This window comes from Triticum dicoccoides, chromosome 1B (genome assembly GCF_002162155.2).
Source record: "Triticum dicoccoides isolate Atlit2015 ecotype Zavitan chromosome 1B, WEW_v2.0, whole genome shotgun sequence".
Lineage (NCBI taxonomy): Eukaryota > Viridiplantae > Streptophyta > Magnoliopsida > Poales > Poaceae > Triticum > Triticum dicoccoides.
Window position 1 is genome coordinate 685108359 of NC_041381.1, and position 25543 is coordinate 685133901.

The following is a 25543-nucleotide window of genomic DNA, read 5'->3' on the forward strand; positions in this document are numbered from 1 at the left end:
TCTAAAACTAAAAGCAAAAAGACTTAAAAAATAAAGCAAAAAACAAAAGAAAATAAATAATGCAGAAAACGGGGGGGCTGTTGGGGGCGCGGCTGGAGATGCTCTAAGGTGTGGATTGGTGTGCGTGGTGGCCTCCTGGTGGTGCTAGCGAGGGGAGGTGCATTTTGGATCAAGGGCTTGTTGTTGCCTGATCTGGCACTCGAGGCAACGACTGTTGTGTTGCTCCTTTGGTGCATGGGTTGCTGCAGGCTGTGCGGTTGTCCATGTCGTGTCGAAAGTGGAGGATGTTCTAGAGCTGCGAGTTCTTAACCGCGAGGAAGGAGAAAGAAGGGTTGCATTCCTTCGGCTGTGCGCGGTATCGGTGTTCCACGACATTAGGATCTCTATGGCGAGGTGTTGTGGTGGTGTGGAGTTACCAATCATGGACAGTGGCCCCAATCCGGTGGGCGGGTATGAAGGTGTGTGATGTTATGGAGGAAAATACTGCCCGTCTTCGGTCGGTGCTAGCGGCGCCGGCGCCTGTGGGGGTCATTCCCCTCCTTGGAGGCGTCGCGGAGGTGTGTCGGCATCTCCCCCGTTCTTGCTTGGGTTGTTTTCTCTGGGCGAAAGCCTAGGTTCCTTCCGGATCGGCGATGGCGGCATCTTGGCGTTGTGACTCCTGGAACTCGCCATGTTTACAAAGCCACAGGAAGCAGTTGCGTCGACGCCTTTTCTTTTTCTTTTTCAGATGAGATGCATCGACGACTTAGGCACACGGGAGGTGGATATGATTGGTGCATCAGACCTGAATTTCCCAAACTTTTCTCTTGAGATCTGAACTTCACTTGTAACTGAAATTTGATGACATGTTGTCTCGGGCGCCAACCGCCCTTTTTTAACGGTCATTGTGGGGAGGAGTCCCCACCTGAATATGTTTCATTCATAGTTGGCTATATGAGGCTTTTCTTTTCGAGAGTATGCCACGATGTATCATATTTTTATAGAAGGGAGAAGACAATTACTAGAGACTACCTCTCACTCCAACAAGTGTAGAACACCATCATACACATTACAACCCAACACATGTAGCCTGCCCTAAGCAAAACATCAAAGTTGTGTCTCAACCGACACGGATCACCTCGAAGAACAACAACTGCAACCGGACCATCCTTGCCGATGCACCAACCACCCATCTTTATCTTTACCTAATAACAAAGGGGCTATTGCTTCTGGTCGTCCGTCATCGAAATTGCCCCAAAGTTGCAAATATTACGCACTGATGCCATCTATAAATGATAACACCGTTTCACAAATGGGAATCCCTGCCTGGGCCGTCCCAGTAGGAACTTTTTATACTATGCTCTACGCGTTGGGAGAAGAAACTGCGCACCTATTTGAGCCGGCCCATGTCCGTGCGGCCTTAAAAACATATTTTATTTTTGATTTTATTTTCTGTTTTTTCTAATTTAAATAATTTGGTAATTAAAAAAATTCAGAAAAATTAAAATGTGTGAAATCTTTACCTAATAATAAAGCAAATTGGGTTTATTTCGTCCTCGTGACATTTTTCAGAAAAGTCCCTCTATTTTAGTGAATTCAACCCGCGGTCCTATTTTAAGTTAAAATGAAATGTTTTTTCATATTTTACACAAAAGTCCCTGTATTTTCTTGAAATCAACTCGCAGCCCGGATTTAAGTCACACCCGAATCGTTATTTTACATTTTTCAAAACCCCCCTGATGTTCTAGGTAATTCATCCACGGATCATATTTAAATCAATCAATGTTTTTTTAAATCATCCATATCTTTTAAACCGTAACTCTGATTTAAACATGTTATATATGAAATTTGATTAGAAAAATATGTAGAATATGAATATGAGATTATTTTTACCTGTTAAGTATTTTTAAATATTATTTTGAAATATATTTAAGTCAAACAAATGATTTTCTAAATTATCCATATCTTTTAAACCGTAACTTCGATTTTAACATATTATATATGAAATTTTATTAGAAAAATGTGTGTAATCTAAATATGATGTTAAGTTACCTGTTAAATATTTTTAAAATATTTTTTTGGGAGCAAACTTGTAATTTATAGCGTAAGATCCGTTTTCCTTTCGTACCGTCGGTGATCCGGATTGCAAATAAACACCCCACTATAATAATATAGGGAAAAGTAAATATCAATAACTACACATGCACACCTCTGAAAAATGTCGTAGGGGAAACAACAGATTTCTCATCGCGAGAGTGAGAGAAAGCGAGAGAGAGAGAGAGAAAGAGAGTGAGGGAGAGGGAGGAGAGAGAGAGGGAGAGAGACGCCTTAACCATATTCAAATATCATTTTTGTTTTGTTTTGTGTGAACACAGAGGCCATCGCCGACGAGGGTGAGAAGGAGGATAAGCGGCAACACAAATATGATGCCTCGCAAAAATAAAGGAGATGGACTTATTGTGGTCTTGAGTGATGATTGTTGGGTTAAGAGCGTGTGTTATGTTTTCTCTCTCATTGCACCGCACGGGCTCTTTTGCTAGTTTTAAATAAAATGTTTATTAGTTCACAATTGTTCGCATATTCAAATAATATTCACAATTTTGAAAATAAATGTTTGGAAAATCAAAAAATGTTCATGTTTTTTTAAAAAAGTTCATGTATTCAAAATGTTAATGGAATTGAACAAAATTTCGACAGTTCAAAAAATGTTCATGAATTCAAAAATATCCTAAAAAGTCAAAAACTGTTTGTGACTTATGAAATAGCTTAATCATTCATAAAATGTTCCCTATTCAAAAAATGTTCATTAAATCAGAAAAATGTTCGTGAATTTCAAAAATTGTTTCACCAAACAATTTCCAAAAAAATGTTAGTCGATTCAAGAAATGTTCGCCTATTCAAGATTTTTTTTAATCTGTCACAATTAAAATAAATGTTTGCAAATAGTATAAAATGTTCAAAAATCTGTAGAAGTGTTCACGAATTTGAAAAATGTTCACGATGTCGATATGTCCGCGAGTTTAGAAAAATGCTCATGAGTTTTAAAAATTGTTCACGATTTCACGAAAATAAGACCAATAGTGTATCTCGGTGATGCAAGAAAATGTGATCATGGCCATTTGAGATTATGATTTTTTTTCCATTGCAACACGCGGACCCTTTCGCTAGATCAAAAAAATGTTTGTGAATTTAAAAATTGTGCCCCTATTTAAAAAAAAATATTCGTCCATTCTAGAAATCTTCACTGATTCAAGAAAAATGTTTTTAAAATATTTACTATTTTTTAAAAAAAGTTTGCACATCGTATTAAAGGTTCGTAAACTCAAAAAATGTTCTTGATTTTAGAAAATGTTTGGAAATTTGTAAAAGTGTTCACGGATTTGAAAATTGTTCATGATTTCAGATATGTGCATGAGTTCTAAATAATGTTCATGATTTCACGAAATTGAGAGTGATAGTGTATGTTGGTGATGCAGCAAAATGTAGTCATGGCCATTGGAGATTATAAAAAAATCTCCCATTGCAACGCATGAGCGTTTTTGCTAGTGAATACCTAAAAGGAGATGGCGAGTGGGTGCCAGGACTTAGTTGGTCTCGAAAAAGCCATCGTCTTTGACTTACCGGCAACAACGTACATTGGCCGAGCACCCAAGACCTCCAAGCCATGTCTCCTCACGCGATGCTCCCAACAGTTCAATCGGTACATCTGGGTTGTAACTACAATTAAGATTAAATTTCTCGTTCAAGTAACAGCAAGTGTCAATCTCTGAGCTTCCCTTGCAAACAAGCAACCCTATGGCTCTTCCAATACCAATACCAACACCAAAACTAGTATATTTTGGCAGACCAGGACAAGGTGAGGAGAGATGATAGAAAATTAAATAGAGAGGTGATAAGCCAACCAAAATAATTGCATCATCCGTGGCATATTGAAGTACTTTCAAACATCGCATTGCCCAAAATTAAACTAACATGTTCTCAACTTCCAGTGCTAAGTTCGTCCTTAGCACCATAGGATGATCGTGTCAGTACTTCTACCAAAACAATATATGACAAAAAAAGAAACAAGCACAGTATGATATAATAGTTAATACTAGCAAGTAGGATGCAAGGGCCATGAGCTAACGATCTATCCATCATTGGATGAGCCAACGATAGTGAAATCTGTCTTGACGACACATCTTGATCCTACAACATAGCCTCTTGACGGATTCTTGAATTTTTTGACTGTAAGGAACTTGGGCCATCCCCAGCTGCTTTCACCTCCAAACACCAAGAGACCTGCGATCACCGCAAAAGTAAGATCAAATGAAATCAGGAGGTCCCAAATTCTAATCTCCACTGATAGTTGCTAAGGAGAGCTGAACCTGAAGTTATGGTGGAGTGTTTCCCGTTCTTTTGGTCCAAGATGGACAGAGTCAATTCAACTACCTTCCCATACTCATCACAGAGCTTATCCGAGGACTCCAGGTATAAGAACAAGGAGACATGGTTGGTGATGTTTCTGCGACCATGCGGATACATGCCAACATGCATGTTGACACTTGACACACATGTAGAGTGGCAATCAAAATATACTCATCGAATTTGCAGACTGAATATTCAGTGACACCGTTAGGTGATGCATCGGAGTGTATTTCTGTGTGTCTCTAAATATATACTAGAACCAGAGTTGCTTGGTTCCATTCATAGAAGTTGGGTTGATATATTCAGTTGTAATATCTGAAGTGGCAATGGAACTTGTGTATGTTGGCATAGAGCACTGGAGAAGTAGTTCTGGCCACTATGAAATTAGTAATGTAACTTGGCATGGTACATTTATGATAAATGGACTAATGTTGCATGCATATTATTAATAAACACTATTTATATGTAACTGGTGAAAGATATGAGTACCATTTATGTCCACCGGCTTCAAATGTAGGAGAACAAACAAAGCGTTTCGAGTCCAATTCATGGTAGTTGTCCATGGTCCAGGTGTAGGTCCCTTTGATGAGCCCTTTCTTCTGGATAAAAAGGTTCTGTACTGTGGTAACCTTCTTCGGAACCACAGCAGCCTTCTTTTCAGTAGAAAATAATTTAATATTCAATATCTTAACACCAAAGACACAGCTATCATCAACTAGGAAAGCAGATGATTTTAGTAGCTCCTGAAGAGGAATCAAACATTCATTCTTCGAGTGTGTATTGTTCAACTCAAAGTCGTGGCTAGCTGCATTCAGGTAAAGATTGGAAGATGAGTGAGTGAAAACTTGCATGTAAGCAGCAACATACCCCAAACAATGTATAACCTCCTTTCACACCCATTACACATATATGCAAACATGGTACTCTCTCCGTTCCAAAATAAGTGTCGTGGTTCCTGAACTAAAACCACGGCACTTATTTTGGAACGGACGGAGTAGCAATATAGTGAATCCCATGTAGAATTATAGCTCAAACTTATATAGCATAGTCACAAAGGACTAGGGAAGGGAATCCCAACTGTAATAGGTTGGATGTGCACAAAAGAAGCATTGAAAAATACCTCTGCGTCCACAATACACCCTCTTTGCACGATTGTATACTGATAACTCAAACACTGCATTTACCGTGTCACACGGCTCCAGGGTTTTTGAGCCTAGCTTAAGACAAAGACTAACATATGGAGTTTCAGCGCCAGGTTTTTTATGCATTGGTATCACTTTCAGGAACCTGGTAAATCAATTGATGGACAAAAATGTAAACAAGATCAGTCTAGAAGTAATCATAACTGAAGTAAGAATGAGATCTGATTCCTTCACTTCATGCATCCTACGTAATTATGTTTGCCAATTTGACTTCATAGCAGCATGATTAGTGACGGTAATGCACATCCTAAATTAGAATTGCATATGGATATACAGATAACGATTCGATCTACTAAAACAAAAAGAATGGTCTAGTAATAATGCTAGACTGGGGAGCATCATATTTACATCTAACACATAGTAATTGCGTAACAAATCCTCCTGCAGTTATGATGCGTACCACTTATACCCGGAGTAGTGAAAATGAGAAGATTTTGCCGACGTAGCTCCTGTCTCAAGTAGCGCTGAGAAGTCATGAATCTTCCATTCTAAATGTGGAACATGAGACTTTCCTAAGCTTGCAGGAGCTGAAATTTCCACAATGGCAGCAACTCAAAATTAATATGCTTTTGCATTTGCAGATGAACAGGCTGCAATGTCTACCATGGGCAAAACGGAAGCAGCAGAACACCTTTCCATCTTCTTTACTTCTAATGAGTTTTTCTTTTTTTCTTTTTTTCTGTTGTTTTTTCTTTTTGCCTTTTTTTTCTTTTTCCTTTTTCCTTTTTCTGCCTTTTTCAGATGAACTTTTTTTCAGTTTTATGAACTTTCTTTCAAATTCGATGAAGTTTTCTTCAAAATCGATGAACTTTTTTCATATTCGGTGAACTTTTCACAAAATCGATGAACTTTTCTCACCAAATTCCATGAACTTTTTTCAAAATCGATGAACTTTTTTTCAAATTCAATAAACTTTTTTTGAAAATCAGTGCACTCTTTTAAATTCGATGAACTGTTTTCGAATTGGATGAACTATTTTCAATATCCAAAATATGTTCAGATTTTTCGAAATTCGTTTGCCTTTTCAGAAAATGTTTTTTGAAATTCCAAATTTGGTTCATGTTTTCGAATTTTGGTCACGTTTCAAAAATACTTTCGAGTTTCAAATTTTTGTTCACCGTATTGAGGAAAAATGTTCACCATACATTGAAAAAATGTTTAGTGTGTATAAAAAAAATGTTTCATCGTGTATAGAAATTTTGTTCAGCATGCATTCAAAACGAGTTCATCGTATTTAAAAAAAAGTTCTATGTGTATTTGAATATTGTTCACCATACATTGAAAAAATGTTCAGTGTGTATAAAAAAATGTTCATCATTTAGAGAAAGAGAAATTTTGTTCAGCATGCATTCAAAAAAAGTTCAGCATATTTAAAAAAAAATGTTCAGTGTTTCTTTGAATAATGTTCACCCTATACTAAGAAAATGTTCAATGTGTATTCTATATTCCCTATCTAAAAATTGTTCACAGTACAAAAAATGTATTCAATTTTCGAAACTTGTTCACTTTTTGGTTTTTGAAAAACATAGTTCACATTTAAAAGAAAAGGAATATTCGAAATTTGCGTACGATATTCGAAACATTTGTTCGCATATTTAAGATTTTTAATTTTTCCAAGAATTAATGGAAAATGTTGAAAAACCCTAGATCTACCATTTGGGTTGGTACTTAAAAACAAACGCCGTTTTTAGGATGTACACAATTAGTATCCCAGCTGGCCAGCTTCGTTAGCATGCAGCGCTATGTCTAGAGTTCGAGTCCCATTGCGATTGTTTTTTCAAATTCGTTGAACTTTTTTTAGATTTGATGAACTTTTCTTAAAAAAAAGGATGAACGTTTTTTCAATTTTGTTGAACTTTTTTTAGATTCGATGAACTTTTCTTAAAAAAAGAAGGATGAACGTTTTTTCAAATTCGTTGAACTTTTTTTAGATGCGATGAAATATTTTTAAAAAAGAAGGATGAAATTTTTTCAAATAGATGAACTTTTTTTTAATTTACTGAACTTTTCTTAAACATCAATGAACTGTTTTTTTAATTCATAAACTTTTTTCAAAATTTGATGAAGTGTTTTTAAAATAATTAGGTAATCTAATAAATAGCGCTAATTCATTGATTCTTATACATTTCGCGTTCGTTGTAGTCACTAGCTGTTACTTGTTGTAGTGGTTAGCGGAATGGTTCCTTCCTTGTAGTTTCAAGGCGTGAGTTCGAGTGACTGTACCTGCAGTTTTTTCCGTGAGACATTTTTCCTTCCTCAGCGCGTGGTGGGCCGGCCCATGAGGTGCGGCGTGTAAGCGCCAGCTTCCTGAACCGGCGCTTAAGGCGCCGGTTAGGAGCTCCCGGGAGCTCCTATAGGGCGCTGCAGGCGCCCGTTGGCGCCAGGGCCAGCCCATGAAGAGTGCAAGCCAGTGAACATAAAACGCTCGCAAAACCAAAAATGGGTAAAAATGATGCTCTCCTCAGTATTTGAACTCGCCACCGCATGCTAACAAACAAGTGCCACCAGCCACACGAGCTACTTGCTATCTATGACTACTAACAGAGGCAGCAGCTTAATAACAAGGCCACAGTGCTATTCTATTGAACATAGTCATTCATCTATGGTACCACTTAATTTTTTTGAATTATTTGGAAAAAAGATCATGATTTTGAAAAAAGTTCTTCATTTTGGAAGAAAACGTTCATTGATTTTCAAAAAAAAAAGTTCATGAAATGAAAAAAAGTGCAATAATTTTGAAAAAACAGTTCACAACAATGAAAAATGACCATGAGCTTGAAATAAGTTCATGGATTTGAAAAAAAGTTCACCAAAATTTGGAAAAAGTTCATTGAATTTCAAAAAAGTTCATCGGATTTGAAAAATAGTTCATCAAATTCGAAAAAGTTCACCAACTTTTCAAAAAAGTTTATCGGATTTGAATTTTTTTTTCAAAAAGTTCACAACAATTTTAAAAAAGTTCGTCAGATTTGAAAAAAAAGTTCATCGGATTTGGAAAAAGTTCATCGGATATAAAAATAGTTCATCAAATTCGAAAAAGTTCACCAACTTTTCAAAAAAGTTCATCGGATTTGAATTTCTTTTGCAAAAAGTTCACAACAATTTTAGAAAGTTCATCGGATTTGAAAAAAAGTTCATCGGATTTGGAAAAAGTTCATCGGATATGGAAAAAGTTCATAGTTTTTTTAAAAAGTTCATCGATTTTGCAAAAAAAAAGTACATCAAATTTCAAAAAAGTTCATTCAATTAAAAGAAGTTCATCGAATTTGAAAATAAGTTATCGATTCTGAAAAAGTTCATCGGTTCTGAAAAAAGTTCATCGAATTTGAAAAAAAAAAACGCGCACTAAAGTAAACAAAGAAAGACGAGAAAAAGAAGAAAAAAGAAAAAGAATAAAAAAGAAACCGAACTGAAGAACAAAGTAAAAGAGAGATAAGCGAACTAACTTTACTCGCTCGAGCGGGTGTCCCTGGTGGCTACCGCAGTGCGCTTTCAACAACTTGGTCGTGTGTTCGAATCCCCGTCGGCACACATTTTTTGCTGGTTCAAAACCAGGAAAAAGAGAACGTAACAGGCCGGCCCAATTAGAAATGCCTGCAGGCGCCGGTTGGCGAACGGGCGCATAAGCGCTTATGCGCCAAATAGGATATGCCAAGAACGCCTGAATCTGCCAACTGCAGTTGGGCCGTACACACATAAAATTAGTCAACACGCGCCTCCAGAAGGAGGCTGATATCCATCTTATGAAGGAAGCAATTGTGGCTGGGGTCATTGGGTTGCCGTAAAAACCCTCCTATTGTGAGAATGGATTTTTGGAACATGGGTGCATTGGAGGACTTTATTTTAAATAGTGTAAGAATCACTTTAAAATTTGAAAAAAAATATCAAAAAGAATTCTACATGATCATATAGATGGATGTTACACATATGTAAAGTTTGGTGATGAAATAAGTATGACAAAATGATGACATCTAAATAGTGAATAATACATGCACTCTTTATCTTTTCAAAATCACAATTTGATCATTTATGTGTAACTCACATGGTCACTTATTTCATCATCAGAATTTGCACATGTGTAACATACATCCATATGAACATGTGAAATTGTTTTTGAAATTTTTTACAACTTCAAATATTATTTTGACACTATTCAAAATATAGGGCTTCAATACACCTGTCAACCAAAATAACCTTTTGTCCTATTATGCTCTTTCCTAACGTGCGAAACGGCATAAGAAGCAACAGAGATCTTTATTTCTTTCTGAATTTAGATGTCTTTTTGAAGGTATTGCGCCGCCACCATCCTCTAACGCTTAACGCTGGAAGCCTCCTGGACTAGTGCGATGATTGTACTGCAAATGCAATACTCCCTCCGTTTCTAAATATAAGTCTTTTTAGAGATTCCAACAAGTGACTACATACGGAGCAAACAGAGTGAATCTACACTCTAAAATATGTCTACATACATCCATATGTAGTAGTTCATTTGAAATGTCTAAAAAGACTTATATTTAGGAACGGAGGGAGTACTGCCCATGAGTTCATCACTACTACTCCCTCTATTCGAAATTAGTTGTCAAAAAAAGGTTTTATCTACAACTAAAATACATCTAGATACGTTTATTTTTTGGACGAGTAATTCCGAACGGAGGGAGTAATAAATACTCCCTCTATATCAAAATATATGTCATTTGTGATTGTCAAAAATGTCTTATATTTTAATATGGAGAGAGATAATCTACAAATAGATAATCAATTTTTTTCTGTAATAAATAATATATCTTTCAGGCTAGTATCCTTACTTTGCAACTGTGGCTGCTTTAGATTCACTTTGCAAGTGTGGCTGCTTTAACTCATAAGACTGTCCGGGCGCCTTAAACCATCCTCACACGTCCTCCTTCATGTCAAAAAAAGGGACGTCCCAGGTTTTGGGGCGGCCGACCGCGTCTGCCACGTTAACTCGGCCCAGCATGGTTCACACGTGCCACACAAATATCCCCTTCTAGAAAACCCTAGACTGTAGTCCATTTCAATCCCCTTTTTCGTCCCTTCGCTGTCCATCTCCTTAGTTGACGTCCGCAAGCTGTTCGATAGTTTACCAAGGTACAAAATAAACTTCGACGACGAGTTCTTTTTTCATAATTTCCTTTGCGACTTCAACGATTTGTCGTTCGATGACGAAGAGAAGATATTGCCTGCTGTGTTGGTCCATCACCACCTCAATAGCCAGCACCCGGCGTTTCGTGGCTCCATTCCGAGCCACCTTCCGGCGTTGAATCGTAACCGGGAGAGTGGCCATTTCCTTCTTCGGAAGGATTATTTTGATACAACAAATCCGTTATTCAAACATCAGAAATTTCGCCGTCGTTTTCGTACGAGTAGGCATCTTTTCAACCGTATTAGAGAGGGGATGATCGGCTATGATGACTATTTCGAATGCAAAGAGGATATCATTGGGAAGATTGATTTCTCCTCTTATCAGAAATGCACTGCCGCTATCCGAATGTTTGCATACGGAGTGCCCGGTGATCTTATTGAGTACGTCCGTATGAGCGCGTCTATATCCCTAGACTCTCTGTATAAGTTTTGCAAGGCTGTTATTGATGTGTTTGGCTATGAGTACTGTTGAGAGAGCTGACTGCTGAAGATATAGCCCGTTTGTTGGCGATGAATGCCGGCATGAGCTTCCCAGAGATGCTTGGCAGCATAGACTGCATGCATTGGAAGTGAAAAAACTGTCCTTTTACTTGGCAAGGGCCATGTCAGGGCATGCACTGTTATACTAAAGGCTGGCACTCTTTCTTTGACATGACAGGATCACGCAATGATATCAACGTGCTTCAGTGCTCGCTAGTGTTTGCTAGGCTTGCCGAAGACAACAACCCATCGATGAACTTTACTATCAACGGCCACAATTACGACAAAGATACTATCTGGGTGACGATAGATATCCTCAGTGGACCACTATTGTGAAAACAATACCCAACCCTATCGAACAGAAGAGAAAACGATTTGTCCAAGAGCAAGAGAGTGCTAGGAAGGATATCGAGCGTGCATTTGGTGTTCTGCAATTTCGATGAGGCATCATTCGGTATCATACTGATACTTTGAGCATGCAAAAGCTAAGAAATGTGATGACTGCTTGTGTGATCATGCATAATATGATCGTAAAAAATGAGCACAATATGATCGTAGAAAATGAGCGTCCGAAATGTCTATACGATTAAGGGTTTCAGTTTCAAGGTGAGAATGTTGTGCCTGAGTATGGAGGAAAGGCAACGTTTAAACAGCTTATTCAATTTTATCATGACATGCATGATTATCCAATTTTTTAAGTAAAATGATTTAGTTGAGCATATATGGGCTCATGTTGGTAACCAATAGATGTATCTTTTTTATTCGGCTTACAAAACTTTCATCCGGCTTGGATTTATTTGGTTGAAACTATACACGTCGGACGCCGGGCGGGCGCTTTGGATTTGCTCCTACTGTCTGAAAATGTCGTCCGATGTATATACATGAAAAATGTCCGCACACTATATTTATTAATGTCGTCCCGATGTATATACATGGAAAATGTCCGCACACTATATTTATGACGTCGGATGTACCACATGAAAAATCTTGTATACATACGATATTTATGAGCTGAAAGTGAGGCATTGATCGACATTTGTGTTGCGGACCTACCCTGTTCCTCTCTCCTCCTCAATGCTCTGAATCCCCTGCAGTTTCCTCTGAAGAACTCTGTACCCGAGTGTAACTGACGAACACTGCATGACTGCATCCGAGTGTAATCGATACCTAGTGCGTGGCTAACATGGCCGTCGGTCCAACACGATCGACCTCCAGCACCAATTCATCGCCGGAATTAATCAACGTGATCGCCGGACGTACGCCTTATGATCGTCGACCGATCCGACTAAACGGTACAAGACGAGACAAGAAATTAAGAACAAACAAACGAAACTAATAGTAGTTCATACACGTGAAGACGACGAGATCACCAACAGCTGGGAGAGTACAGAACGAACATATCGTAACGATCTATCCGCGACGTGCACGCACGCACGCACGCGCGGCGGCGACGGCCGGGTCACGCGCGCCTAGGCGCCGGGCGCGGCGTCCTTGGTGCGGTTGCCGAGGTAGCCGCCGTACTCGCGGCGGGCGTAGTCCTTGACGTGGCTGGCGGTGTCGGCGAGGCGGCTGCGGGCGCGGTCCACGCGGTCGGCGCCCACGGGGTGCCGCCCCGTGAAGTACCGGTACGCCCAGGTGGCCGCGGCGAGCGCGGCCACGGCGAAGCCCACGAAGGAGAGCGCCGCCACGGCCACGACCAGGAGCGCGAAGGAGAAGGGCACCCAGATGGGGCTGGTCAGCAGCGCCAGCGGGCCGAGGAAGACGAGCGCCACCACCGCGCCCGTGAACGTCAGCCCCGCCAGCACCAGCAGCGCCGCGCCGGCGACGAGCAGGGTCAGCAGGCCCACCACCTGCGTCGCGTTCGGGAGGTGCGCCTGCACGCGCTGCAGCAGCGTCGTCGACTGGTCGTCCAGGTCCGCGCGCCCCGGCCGCCGCGCCGAGGCCACGCCGCCCTCGCCGTGCCGATCCGCCATGGAAGGGAGGGAGAGTCTGCCGGAGCCGGAGGGAGCTAGCCTAGGAGGAGGAGGAAGAGTGGGGGTGGCAGCTGGGCCAAGCTGGGGGAGAAGGAAACGGCATGGCGGGGGGAAGGAGTTAAAGGGGCGGAGAGGGACGCGGGCGCGCGGGCACGTGGCCGGGGCGCCGACCGTGCATGCGCGACGTGTGTGCGGCGACGGCCGGGGTGTCTACATTCACCGTGCTCTGCGGATCGGGTCTAGTTTTTACCGGCGGCAGGATATGCTGCTGGCGTGATGCCGTTCAGTCTCAGCGGGCATCTGGTGCGGCACGTGTCCGGCGGGGGCGACGGTTCGAGGCGCTGCTGGCTGAGTGTGACACTGACACGGCGATGCCAAGCAGGCCACGGCCGACGGGTGGCCAGGCATGCCTGCGTACGTGCCTTGTCGTTGCTCCGGCGGCACTGTTCGCGGGGGCGGTATCCTTTTGGGCGTTCGCTCGGGTGACGCCGGTCCGGCCAGCCGGAGACGAGAGTCGTGGAGATCCACCGCGGCACACGCGCGTACCGACGATGTGTTGCGCGGCAGAACTTGGCGAGTTCGTGGTTGTTGCCGTGAAGCGCCAGTGCACGGCAGTGCTAGTCGTCCAAGATGCACCGGATGACGGGTCAAAATTACAGATTAGTCCTTTCGGGAAAGCTCAGGAATCGAACATATAAACACCGCTATGCTACCCGCCCATATGAGGCAATTGAACTTTACGATCGATCTGGTTCATCCAATATGCATCGATGTAAAGTTTTCAGTACTTTTTGACTGGCTGTCAAAGATTCAGCCGTCAGTTCTAGCTTACTTTGTGTTTTTGCGATTTAGTGGATGACACATGGGCCAGACATCTGAGTGGGCCAGCGGTGCAATGTGTGTTGCATGTGTGCGTGTATGTGAGAAAAAGAAGCGCTATGCGGTAAAAAGAGTGGTGGACTGGAGCGCTTGTCCCCCACTAGGCGTCGCTGTGGGCTGCTGGTTCATGTTAGAGTCGATGACATGTGGGCCAATATGCAGCGCTGGCCCGCATTTCAGTCACTGCGTGAGTGTGTGTGTTAGACTGAAAAAGAGGGCTGGGATGGAGCGGTCGTGGGCTGCAGGCCATCCAGAGCGGGCAGCAGCGCAGCGAGAGAAAAAGGAGAAGTGACACGGTTGGCAACCACAGCTCGCTGCAAGGCGGGGACGGGATCGACGGGGAGCAGTGAGGGCAGCAGCGACTACTTCCTGCGTCAGCTGAGCTCCAGCGACGGCAGCAGCGTGCCGGTGCCAGCGCCGCGCCAGCCGGAGGAATGGGAGTGCGGCTGCGGCGTCGGCGGCACTGGAAGGTGCGGGTCGAGGACGTGGTCAAGGAAGAAGGCGCGGGCGAGAGGCCACCGGCACGGTGGCGGTGGCGCATTCTGCGGGGCACCGGAGGAGGCCGTGACTGCTCCTTTCCTCTCCCCGTCGGCGCGAGCGCGCGGGTCGCTGGGTATGAGGAGAGTGAGAGGACAGTTGCGTGAGGAGGAGAAGGTCGTGGCCGTCGGCTCCTGTCCTCTCCCCGTCGGCGCCAGCGCCTCTCCTCTCTCCGTCGGCGTCAGTGCGCGGGTCGCGGGGCGTGAGGAGGAGGAGGAGGACCAGGTGGTGAGGCGCACCTGCCGGATCCGAGGCGCGCGGGCGCAGAGGTGAGCTTCTCATGTGCCCTTCCGTACGCCGTCACCACCGGCACGGCCTAGCGACACAGCCCACGATGGCCTCTCAGAGAGCAACCATGGCGGCGGCGTGGACCAACGAAGAGGACAAGGCGTTCGAGAACGCGTTCGCGGCCGCGGTGCCGCCTCCGCTGCTTCATGGCGCTCCCGCGCGGTCGACGGAGGATGTGTAGCGCCATTACTAGGCCCTGGTGGAGGACGTCGGTGCGATCGGCGCCAGCCGCGTCCCCCTCCCGCGCTACGCCGGGGAGGAATCCGCCTCCGCCGTTGACGCCGCCGCGCCTAGCAGGAGCGGCGCAAGGGCATCCCGTGGACAGAGGAGGAGCACAGGTACGTATACAGGAAAGAAAGCTCGCATCTCCCATGAATAACAGGGGAAGCTCTGTATCTTTTTGATGATCGGGGTGCGAGCAGGCTTCTTGCTGGGTCTGGACAAGTTCGGCAAGGGCGGCGAGCGGAGCATCCCGCTTTTCATCATCTCCCGGACGTCGATGCAGGTGGCCAGCCACGCGCAGAAGTACCTCATCTGCCTCAACTCCATGAACCGGGACCGCCGCCGCTCCAGCATCCATAACATGACCAGCATCACAACGTCGCCCCACAGCCGCAGCGCACGGCCCCGTCACCGGCCAGGCCCTCGCCCTGCTGGGGGGCCACCCGCGGCATCATGAAGCATCCCGGAATGGTGGGCATGTACGGAGGGGCGCCCATGGGCCACCTGGTCGCCGGCCACATGGTCCCCGCCCCCGTCGGGACGCCGGTGATGCTCCCGCCGGGGCCGGGGCACCCGCCCTACGTCATGCCCGTCGTCTACCCGGCCCGCATCAGTAGGCATGCCATGCTTGCTTTGTCTCTGCTCTGGTTCGTGCGCGCGGGGCACGCCGGCATGCATGTCAAGCGCATGGACGAACCACACGAGTATTTCTTCCTGTTCTTTTTTGATTGATTCGTTCAGTGTAGCCGGCCGTTCCTCATCCTCTCTTATGTGCAGGGATGGCCGACGAATGAAGTATTTGCTGACTGTTGCAAGTGCTAGCTTATAATATGATCGCAGGCCCTGGAAAGGTTCAGAAAAGTCAATGTACTTAGCAGCGGCCTCCCGCGGTATAGCTGTTGGAGACTGATTTCCATTTGCCGGTGTATCTTGTTCTCTGACGTGAATAAATTACACATGTCTCTGCTCGTATAAGCATGCACCTTAATTTCACTGTTACAGCAAAGAACGAACTAATCATCGCTCAATACTTTCTTTTGCCAATTTTTCGTTCTTTTGCCTCCAAATCTGGCCGTGCTGCAGCGCTGGGCTGGTGGTGGGTTTGACCGTTTCTTCTTTTATACGACTCGTGTGGCTGTTTCAATACTGAATAACATGTGGGGCTCGTTTACCATGGGACCAACAGAGGAAGTGCAACTAGGGTGGGATGGCAAAATTAACAAATTTGACCTCAATGCGAATGTATTTCCGAAACTAAACTATTTTAGAAAATATTTCACATTGCAGGTATGCTAGCTCCTCTTCTATTAATGCAAAAAGGAGATGCACAAATGGATTGAGTGGTACCCTCCTGAAAGTATTGTAGGGATGGACATACAGATTGATTGGTAGCCCCTGAAAGCTACACAGATATGAACCAATAACTTTAATAACAATGTGTATCCCAACTTCTTTTATAATCTTGAATCCTTCTCGGTCCTACTAAATTGTAACTCATGTTTCTTTTTGGAAACAATATTTTGAACATATATTAATTGTGGCAGCTACATGGGGACCTTTTGTTCTGCCGAGATTTGATGATTTCTTTCAATATACTGTTGGCGATATAGTTGGCAATGATTGGGTGGGCGGTTCTTCGGATTGCATTTTGTATTTAAGTTTGGACAACTGGTTGCTAATTTATCATGTGAAGATTTGATGATTTCTTTCAATATACTGTTGGCGATGTAGTTGGCAATGATTGGGTGGGCGGTTCTTCGGATTGCATTTTGTATTTAAGTTTGGACAACTGGTTGCTAATTTATCATGTGAATACGTTCTCTCTCTCTGCAGATGAAGATAGTAAATATTTTTTATATTATCCAATCAATTCGCACCATTGTTGTGACCAACACAAGATTCAGAACTTTCAAGCTCCTTTTTTTCTTGCTAGCCATGAAGGTCATATATACTTTAGTAAAAGGTGCATACATTACTAACATTTTTGCAATCTTTATGCTCCTCCACATGGATGGGAACTAAAAGGATGATGATATTATTCTACCTTTCAATATTTGGTGGTGCATACTTAAGAAAATCACAGCTAAGCATGTCAGCTTCTAGAAAGGTGCTTGACTCGAATGTATATGTATATAGTTAATAAAATCATAGTGACTGATTTTCCAGTTCCTCTATTTAGATTAGAGGTGTCTGCATGCATATTATGAAGAAAATATGCCCTAGAGGCAATAATAAAGTTATTATTTATTTCCTTATATCATGATAAATGTTTATTATTCATGCTAGAATTGTATTAACCGGAAACATAATACATGTGTGAATACATAGACAAACATAGTGTCACTAGTATGCCTCTACTTGACTAGCTCGTTTATCAAAGATGGTTATGTTTCCTAACCATGGACAAAAGAGTTGTCATTTGATTAATGGGATCACATCATTAGGAGAATGATGTGATTGACTTGACCCATTCCGTTAGCCTTAGCACTTGATCGTTTAGTATGTTGCTACTGCTTTCTTCATGACTTATACATGTTCCTATAACTATGAGATTATGCAACTCCCGTTTACCGGAGGAACACTTTGGGTGCTACCAAACGTCACAAGTAACTGGGTGATTATAAAGGAGTACTACAGGTGTCTCCAAAGGTACATGTTGGGTTGGCGTATTTCGAGATTAGGTTTTTTCACTCCAATTGTCGGAGAGGTATCTCTGGGCCCTCTCGGTAATGCACATCACTATAAGCCTTGCAAAGCAATGTAGCTAATAAGTTAGTTACAGAATGATGCATTACGTAAACGAGTAAAGAGAGTTGCCGGTAACGAGATTGAACTAGGTATTGAGATACCGACGATCGAATCTCGGGCAAGTAACATACCGATGACAAAGGGAACAATGTATGTTGTTATGCGGTTTGACCGATAAAGATCTTCATAGAATATGTGGGAGCCAATATGAGCATCCAGGTTCCGCTATTGGTTATTGACCGGAGACGTGTCTCGGTCATGTCTACATTGTTCTCGAACCCGTAGGGTCCGCACGCTTAAGGTTTCGATGACAGTTATATTATGAGTTTATGAGTTTTGATGTACCGAAGGAGTTCGGAGTCCCGGATAAGATCGGAGACATGACGAGGAGTCTCGAAATGGTCGAGACGTAAAGATCGATATATTGTACGACTATATTCGGAGTTCGGAAAGGTTCCGAGTGATTCGGGTATTTTTCGGAGTACCGGAGAGTTACGGGAATTTGCCGGGGAGTATATGGGCCTTATTGGGCCATACGGGAATAGATGAGAGAGGCCAAAAGAAAGGAGGCCTGCGCCCCCCCTCTGGTCCGAATTGGACAAGGGGGGCAGCCCCCTTTTCCTTCTCCCTCTCCTTCTCTTTCCTTCTCCAACAAGGAAAGGAGGAGTCCTACTCCCGGTGGGAGTAGGACTCCCCCCTTGGCGCGCCTCCTCCCTAGGTCGGCCGCCTCCCCCCTTGCTCCTTTATATACGGGGGCACGGGGGCACCCCATAGACATAACAACGATTGATCCCTTGGATCTCTTAGCTGTGTGCGGTGCCCCCTTCCACCATAATCCACCTCGATAATATCATAGCGGTGCTTAGGCGAAGCCCTGCGTCGGTGGTACATCAAGATCGTCACCACGCCGTTGTGCTGACGGAACTCTCCCTCGACACTCGGCTGGATCGGAGTTCGAGGGACGTCATCGAGCTGAACGTGTGCTAGAACTCGGAGGTGCCGTAGTTTCGGTGCTTGATCGGTCGGGCCGTGAAGACGTACGACTACATCAACCGCGTTGTTCTAACGCTTCCGCTTTCGGTCTATAAGGGTACGTAGACAACACTCTCCCCTCTCGTTGCTATGCATCACCATGATCTTGCGTGTGCGTAGGAATTTTTTTGAAATTACTACGTTCCCCAACAGTGGCATCCGAGCCAGGTTTTATGCGTAGATGTCATACGCACGAGTAGAACACAAGTGAGTTGTGGGCGATACAAGTCATACTGCTTACCAGCATGTCATACTTTGGCTCAGCGGTATTGTGAGATGAAGTGGCCCGGACCCACATTACGTGTACGCTTACGCGAGACTGGTTTCACCGTTACGAGCACTCGTGCTTAAAGGTGACTGGCGGGTGTCTGTCTCTCTCACTTTAGCTGAACCGAGTGTGGCTACGCCCGGTCCTTGCGAAAGTTAAAACAACATTAACTTGACGAACTATCGTTGTGGTTTTGATGCGTAGGTAAGAACGGTTCTTGCTCAGCCCATAGCAGCCATGTAAAATTTGCAACAACAAAGTAGAGGACGTCTAACTTGTTTTTGCAGGGCATGTTGTGATGTGATATGGTCAAGACGTGATGCTATATTTTATTGTATGAGATGATCATGTTTTGTAACCGAAGTTATCGGCAACTGGCAGGAGCCATATGGTTGTCGCTTTATTGTATGAAATGCAAACGCCCTGTAATTGCTTTACTTTATCACTAAGCGGTAGCGATAGTCGTAGAAGCAATAGATGGCATAACGACAACGATGCTACGATGCAGATCAAGGTGTCGCGCCGGTGACGATGGTGATCACGATGGTGCTTCGGAGATGGAGATCACAAGCACAAGATGATGATGGCCATATCATATCACTTATATTGATTGCATGTGATGTTTATCCTTTATGCATCTTATCTTGCTTTGATTGACGGTAGCATTTTAAGATGATCTCTCACTAAAATTATCAAGAAGTGTTCTCCCTGAGTATGCACCGTTGCGAAAGTTCTTCGTGCTGAGACACCACGTGATGATCGAGTGTGATAGGCTCTACGTTCAAATACAACGGGTGCAAAACAGTTGCGCACGCGGAATACTCAGGTTAAACTTGACGAGCCTAGCATATAACAGATATGGCCTCGGAACACAGAGACCGAAAGGTCGAGCGTGAATCATATAGTAGATATGATCACATATTGATGTTCACCGTTGAAACTACTCCATCTCACGTGATGATCGGACATGGTGTAGTTGATATGGATCACGTAATCACTTAGAGGATTAGAGGGATGTCTATCTAAGTGGGAGTTCTTAAGTAATATGATTAATTGAACTTAAATTTATCATGAACTTAGTACTGGTAGTATTTTGCAAATTATGTTGTAGATCAATAGCTTGCATTGTTGCTTTCATATGTTTATTTTGATATGTTCCTAGAGAATATTGTGTTGAAAGAAGTTAGTAGCAATAATGCGGATTGGATCCATGATCTGAGGTTTATCCTCATTGCTGCACAGAAGAATTATGTCCTTAATGCACCGCTAGGTGACAGACCTATTGCAGGAGCAGATGCAGATGTTATAAACGTTTGGCTAGCTCAATATGATGACTACTTGATAGTTTAGTGCACCATGCTTAACGGCTTAGAATCGGGACTTCAAAGACGTTTTGAACGTCATGGACCATATGAGATGTTCCAGGAGTTGAAGTTAATATTTCCAGCAAATACCCGAGTTGAGAGATATGAAGTCTCCAGCAAGTTCTATAGCTAAAAGATGGAGGAGAATCGCTCAACTAGTGAGCGTGTGCTCAGATTGTCTGGGTACTTCAATCGCTTGAATCAAGTGGGAGTTAATCTTCCAGATAAGATAGTGATTGACAGAATTCTCTAGTCACCATCACTAAGTTACTGGAACTTCGTGATGAACTATAGTATGCAAGGGATGACGAAAATGATTCCCGAGCTCTTCGTGATATTGAAATCAACGAAGGTAGAAATCAAGAAAGAGCATCAAGTGTTGATGGTTGACAAGATCACTAGTTTCAAGAGAAGGGCAAAGGGAAAGAAAGGGAACTTCAAGTAGAATGACAAGCAAGTTGTCACTCCCACGAAGAAGCCCAAAGCTGAACCAAAGCCTAAGACTGAGTGCTTACACTGCAAAGGAAATGGTCACTGAAAACGGAAATACCCTGAATATTTGGTGGATAAGAAGGATGGCAAAGTTAACAGGGGTATATTTGATATACAGGTTATTGATGTGTACCTTACTAGTGTTTATAGTAGCCCCTGAGTATCTGATACTTGTTCGGTTGCTAAAAATTAGTGACTCGAAACAGGAGTTATAGAATAAACATAGACTAGTTGAAGGGGAAGTGACGATGAGTGTTGGAAGTAGTTCCAAGATTGATATGATCATCATCGCACACTCCCTATACTTTCAGGATTAGTGTTAAACCTAAATAAATGTTATTTGGCATTTGCGTTGAGCATGAATATAATTTGATCATGTTTATTGCAATACGGTTATTCATTTAAAATCATAGAATAATTATTGCTCTGTTTACATGAACAAAACCTTCAAATGGTCATACACCCAATGAAAATAGTTTGTTGGATCTCGATCGTAGTGATACACATATTCATAATATTGATGCCAAAAGATGCAAAGTTAATAATGATAGTGCAACTTATTTGTGGCACTGCCGTTTGGGTCATATCGGTGTAAAGCGCATGAAGAAACTCCATAAAGATGGATTTTTGGAATCACTTGGTTATGAATCATTTGATGCTTGCGAACCGTGCCTTTTGGGCAAGATGACTAAAACTCCGTTCTCCGGAACAATGGAACGAGCTACTGACTTACTGGAAATAATACATACCGATGTATGCGATCCGATGAGTGTTAAGGCTCGCGGCGTGTATCGTTATTTTCTGACCTTCACAGATGATTTTTTTTGAAATTACTACGTTCCCCAACATATTAGCCAAGTGATTGGTCTTTCCAGCTCAAAAGAGAAAGTGATCAATGTTTTGGCATATTTTCCAACTGTGCAACATTAAGGGTGATATTAGCTTTTGTACCCTTTAGATCACTACTTTAGTTTACACAGTGAGTACATATTTCTATTTGAGTAGACTGGAAGCTACTATTGCCATTGCATCTAAAATTTGCCCTTTGTTGTCGTTTAATCAGTAGAACCATTGGGCCTGAATTTTTTTGCAAATGGCAACACCGCCGAATTCCTCTATCATTAATTTTTAGAATGAGTTATATTCTTTGGTATATAGCATTTTTGCCTACCTCTATTGCCTATTTCGCGTAGATCGATCATTTTCTTTTGAGAGAGATTACATAAGACCTATGAGTCCTTAGTAAGCGTGATAAGCAAGCCCTGCACTTCTATGTACTATTAAGTGCACTCTGAACTTTTGATAATGGCGTTTCAGGGATAATACAATCAATCCAACTATTACCTTTGGTGTGCTTTTGGATGAAATAATCTGAAGATGCTGGCTAGCCTGCTTCTCCGTCATATAGTTATATGCTCGGTTTATCCACTCCTATTTTTCTGTGTTTTGGTTAGTGTTGGCAAAAAGGTTATTGGCTAGCTCATCTGTACACACATCTGCTTATACCAAGCCATGTAATATATATGGTCCAAAGTACATTATCCTAGAATATCTGAGGACTATCTAAAAAGTTAGTTGCCTCTCATCCTATTATGTTATAGGAATGAGGTTTACAATAGTGCTTATTGTTTCATTCCATTTGATTACCCTTCAATTACCACATGATGCTCAGTCCTAATAGGCTTTTTGCGCCATGAGTGCAACAGGTGGTCTGCCATGAAAAGATGCTTATATGATAGGGTGATCTTCGATACTGATCAAACATGCAGTGATGCGTCCCTTCCATAGCCTTTTGTAAGTTAATTTGCCAACAGTTTGATCTACTTTGCAAACAGAGTCTATGACTCCCTTACACAAGTTTGTTCATCACACCCTGAGACGGCAAGGCCTTTAGATGAAGATCTCTGCGCCATAGGGTTAGTTGGATGGTTAGTGCTCTACTTTATAGAAGCAATCTACATATTGATTGTTATGTACTATCGGTAATGCTAAGCATTTATTTGCTAATATCTCCTCATCTGAATTTGTATTTTGTGCGATTTGGCATTTTAACTATATGGGCATCTACAAATGGTCTGAAAACCAAGATAGGCCAGAGATAATAACTATACGGGCTGCTCCAGATGGACTAAGAATGGAACCATATCCTAGGCCTACATGCTAATATTGTACAGCAATGAATGCTTCACTCATTTATACTTAATCAGTTGTGCAATAATAAGCGTGATATTAGCTTTCCTACCCATTTTCATGGTTGAAATACTTTTCTACAATATGTGACACATTTGCTTCAGTTTCCATATGTCTTGCTTCATGCTGTCAACATTGTTAATCGTTTATCTTTATCTTTCTTTTCCTTTTCAACCTACATGAATGGATATGGTTCCTGAGAGACCATTTCTTATGCATCAGGTCCTGAAGGTGGATGTTGCTTGTTTAGATATTTATGGTTCCAAATTATTCAAAATGGTTCATGTCATACTGGATGCTATTTTATTGAGAGTGGCTTCGAACAATATGGCATAAACATATTTGTTTTCTCTTTGGCCAATAATGAAATGATCTTTGTGCATATAAAATGGTTATCGATACCATAATTCTTGGTTTTAATTAGCTTCTTGTGTTAACCGGTTTAAGACATTCGTAATACAATCCGCATCGCATCATCTTTCCATTTATGTCTCTTACTTATTCAATACACATCACTTCTAACTGGCTTCTTGCGCCGTTGGCACAACCGGGTCATCTAGTCCGACATAAACTTTAACACGATCTAACACATTTCTAAGAGCATCTTCAACAGTAACTCTACAATTTGATGACAGAACCTTTTTTTCTTTAGAATAGAAACTAATTTTTAGATAGGGGGAGAGAAGATTTGTGACCAAGACAGCCTTAACAGGAAAGAGGAGGGGGAATCACCCTATCGGATCCCTTAAATTGTCCTCATATGTCCGGACTGTTCGCGAATTCTTACACCAGCCCACATTGAAGGACATGAGGGCGTTTCGGTGTGTCTGGACAGTCCACCATGTTGGATTTGGACTACTTCAGACCACTTTCTCAATTTGTTTATTCTTTCTATTCTTTTTTTTCTTAATTCACACCAATCATAAATGCATGTGACCGGACACGAAAAGCGGTGGCTACATACATGGAGAAAAGAGGGCTTGAGACATGCCCAGACAACGTCCGAAGTGCACGTGGAGGTATAGGGAGTTGGATTTGCCTTGTCCAATTGTAGATGCTTTAATTTGACCTTTTTCTTCTCCTCTTCTACTGCACAATTACAAACCATGGCATGCTAATTAAAACTTTGCAACATCATAACAAACATGATCAACAACATTTAAAAATCAAGTTCAAATACATAATATTTCAAATTTGTGCATCACAAACATAGAAAAAAATGCATAAAAATGCATTCTCTCCAATGGCATCATTGCTTGCCTTGCCATCCATGTCACCCATGCCACCTATGATCCTCCCGTGCATCCTCCAAAGCCTACAATCCAACTCATGAAGCCTCCCATAAACCTCTTCACCAACACTTGATCGAGACAAAGCTTTAAGTATGCTCCTGCCTTCCCATCGAGACTACTTTGATCCATGAACATGAGCTTTTGCTCAATTATATGCTCTTGATTCTTACTTCATTGGCCACCTTCCTCTCCTCACCTCGACCCTCCTCTCCTCGGTTGCCGCACTCCCTTCCTCGGTCGTCGGTCTCCTCTCCTCGGTTGCCGCACTCCCTTCCTTGGTCGCCAGTCTCCTCGCCTCGGTTGCCGCACTCCCTTCCTCGGTCGTCGGTCTCCTCTCCCCAGCCTCCCTCTTTCCTCCATTTATTTAGCCTTCAACATTTTTGTATCATCATCATCCACACTAAATATATCAAATTTGAAGAAAATACGCGAACATCATATCACAAAACTGCATATAAAATGGGAAGCATGTGAAAATAAATGAAAAAGCCGGAGAGTGAACTTTTTTTTACCTTTCGGTCATTTCACCGAATATGTTGGGGACGTTGGCAGTTTGTGATAGTGGATGACACCGGCTCGTCCTCTTGCGCCGGTGGGAGGGGAGGTGAAGACGCCCTAGGCGGTGCCGGAGGAGCCATTGCAATAGTGGAAAGGGATTAACAACGGTGGGGTTTTTACCGCCTTCTTCCTCGTGTGGGGGCCGTAGCCGTGTTTGACGGATCCCGGTGGCATCCTCTTGACGACCTGCCTGCGGGGAGGCTTGGTGGCAACTGCGGGGGAGGGGGAGGGTCCTTCGGCGCTTCGTAACCGGTTGGCGCAAGGCCTTCGCGACAAACTGGTTCGACTTGTTGCGCCTTCACCGTGGTCCATTACTGAGTTTTTTGGAACAAATTTTCTGACATTTGCGCACATTTGGTCAAAGTTTGAAAAATTATCAAATTAAAAAAGTTCACAAAACTTAAAATGTTCTCAAATTCAAAAGCACAAAATTTAAAAAAATCCTACATTTCGTAAAAAAATTGAACATTTT

General features: G+C 42.8%; 1 protein-coding gene and 1 pseudogene across 1 annotated transcript; one reads left to right on the plus strand and one right to left on the minus strand.

The window, feature by feature from the left end:
• Window positions 1-12540: 12540 nt before the first annotated feature.
• On the minus strand, window positions 12541-13279 carry LOC119312615 (oleosin G-like). The gene has a single exon (XM_037588350.1). The coding sequence runs from the start codon at window positions 13199-13201 to the stop codon at window positions 12698-12700; it is 504 nt and encodes a 167-aa protein (XP_037444247.1). The 5' UTR covers window positions 13202-13279; the 3' UTR covers window positions 12541-12697.
• Window positions 13280-14951: 1672 nt separating this feature from the next.
• LOC119350926 lies at window positions 14952-15859 on the plus strand (annotated as a pseudogene).
• Window positions 15860-25543: the final 9684 nt, after the last annotated feature.